This window comes from Lucilia cuprina, chromosome 2 (assembly GCF_022045245.1).
Source record: "Lucilia cuprina isolate Lc7/37 chromosome 2, ASM2204524v1, whole genome shotgun sequence".
In the NCBI taxonomy this organism is placed as follows: Eukaryota; Metazoa; Arthropoda; class Insecta; order Diptera; family Calliphoridae; genus Lucilia; species Lucilia cuprina.
The window spans coordinates 65531655-65533379 of record NC_060950.1 but is presented as its reverse complement, the minus strand read 5'-3'; the positions used below and the strand labels follow the sequence as shown (position 1 = coordinate 65533379).

Sequence of the window (1725 nt, the reverse complement as noted above, 5' to 3'; positions counted from 1 at the left end):
TAGTTAGTTAGTTAGTTAGTTAGTTAGTTAGTTAGGTAGTTAGTTAGTTTGTTAGTAGTAAGTTTTAGATAGTTAGTTGCCAGTTAATAAAGATAGCACTTCCAACATTCTCCAGAACCAAAACTTTCATCACTCTCGTATCAGGTACATGAGTAGTAAATTATGGAGACTGCGGGTTTAAGGACTAGCCCAACTGAAGCTTTATTATTCCTAAAATATGCGTTGTTCTTAGTGGGGTTCAAAACAAATAGACATTTGATATTGGTTCTTCTTATGCTTTTCTGTATAGGAACTACTAGTACAGGTCTTACCAATCATTTGATTATTTACACACCTGGTATTGCGATTAACAGTTGTTTGCATTGTTTTTTATAAGTTTTTGGTGATCAGGTGATTAAGTCCATTTTAGTCGTAGATGAAACTGCTTTAAGTTACTGGTTGTTTGGCTTTTTGTTCGAGACACGTTGCATGGGTAATAGTTTTCCAATGGCGTTCAACGGGTTACAAATGTGAGACTCCGATTCCTTTTTATCGGAGAGAATTGGGGAGATTTGATTTCTTGACTGCTGTTCGTATAGCGTTTCAAGTTGGCAAATAGGAAAGTCCCAAGCAATAGTTAACTGAGTTGCTGCAGTAGTGGTCGGCCGATGTCAGACTGACAGGCTTCGGTATGCGTCTATGTACTAATCCAGTTACATATAAATCCATGATGGTAGATAATAACATTTATTACTAACCTTCTGACTATAATTCCATTTAAAAATTTATACTTTGAATCCCAGAAAATGTTCTTTATATTCTGTTAATCCCTTTTCATTCCAAGCCCAAAAACTTTTCAAATCATGTGGCATTGTGTACATATTTTAATCGTAAAATGTTTTTAGTGCCGGCAAGCACAATATTTTATAATCTAGTATTTAAATTATAAACAATTCATTCACATTTGCACGTTTTTATTATCAAATCTACGAAAATATCTTTTTAACCCATTCGTCAAGAGATTACTATACAACAATAAAACTAGAACCACTAGACATTTTGATAAAAATCGGGTATAAACAAAAACGATTAATAATCATTAAGGTACTTTAAAACATTCAGCATTAAGGAATAACAATTAATTAATTAAGTTTATAAAAATTTGAAATCAAAACAAAAAATAATTACTGTTTAGAAAGCCTCAAAACGAAATCATTAAATAGAACTAGCTATTAGTTCCACTCAAACCGATTGAGGTAGCACAACGTTAAAAAATATTTTTACTCCAAACTCGGCTTCACTAGGAGCGATATATAGAAATTTACTGTTGATTTCTTTAAATTTATTTCTCGATAAAACAAAATGCCTTCCGATACTACACCTATTATTGAACCGCGTCCATTGCATGCAGTAATTTTCGATCGTTTGGAAGTTATACTTAATATTATCAATCAAATGTGTATTGGTTTTGTAACAATCTATATAAGTTGGATGTATTTACGCACAGGATTAGCTGGTACCGCTCTGCATGCCTGGCTAACAACAATAGGAGTGAGTTAAGAATTGACATAGAAATCGTTAGACTGATTATATGACATTTTTGACTATAATATAGACCACAGTCTTGAAAATAGTCTTGACTATAGTATAGACCACAGTCTTGACTAAAGTCTCGACTATAGTATAGACCACAGTCTTGACTATAGTCTCGACTATAGTATAGACCACAGTCTCGACTATAGTATA

General features: G+C 32.8%; 2 protein-coding genes across 2 annotated transcripts in view; both read right to left on the bottom strand.

The window, feature by feature from the left end:
* Positions 1 to 851, bottom strand: part of LOC111686408 — a 1825-nt gene extending 974 nt beyond the window's left edge. The window contains exon 1 of the mRNA XM_046956156.1: positions 771 to 851. Within this exon, the coding sequence (XP_046812112.1) occupies positions 771 to 851 (81 nt within the window). The remainder of the gene's footprint in view (positions 1 to 770) is intronic.
* LOC111686411 (transmembrane reductase CYB561D2-like) overlaps positions 1 to 1725 on the bottom strand; it is an 11938-nt gene that overhangs the window by 8840 nt on the left and 1373 nt on the right. The window lies entirely within an intron of this gene.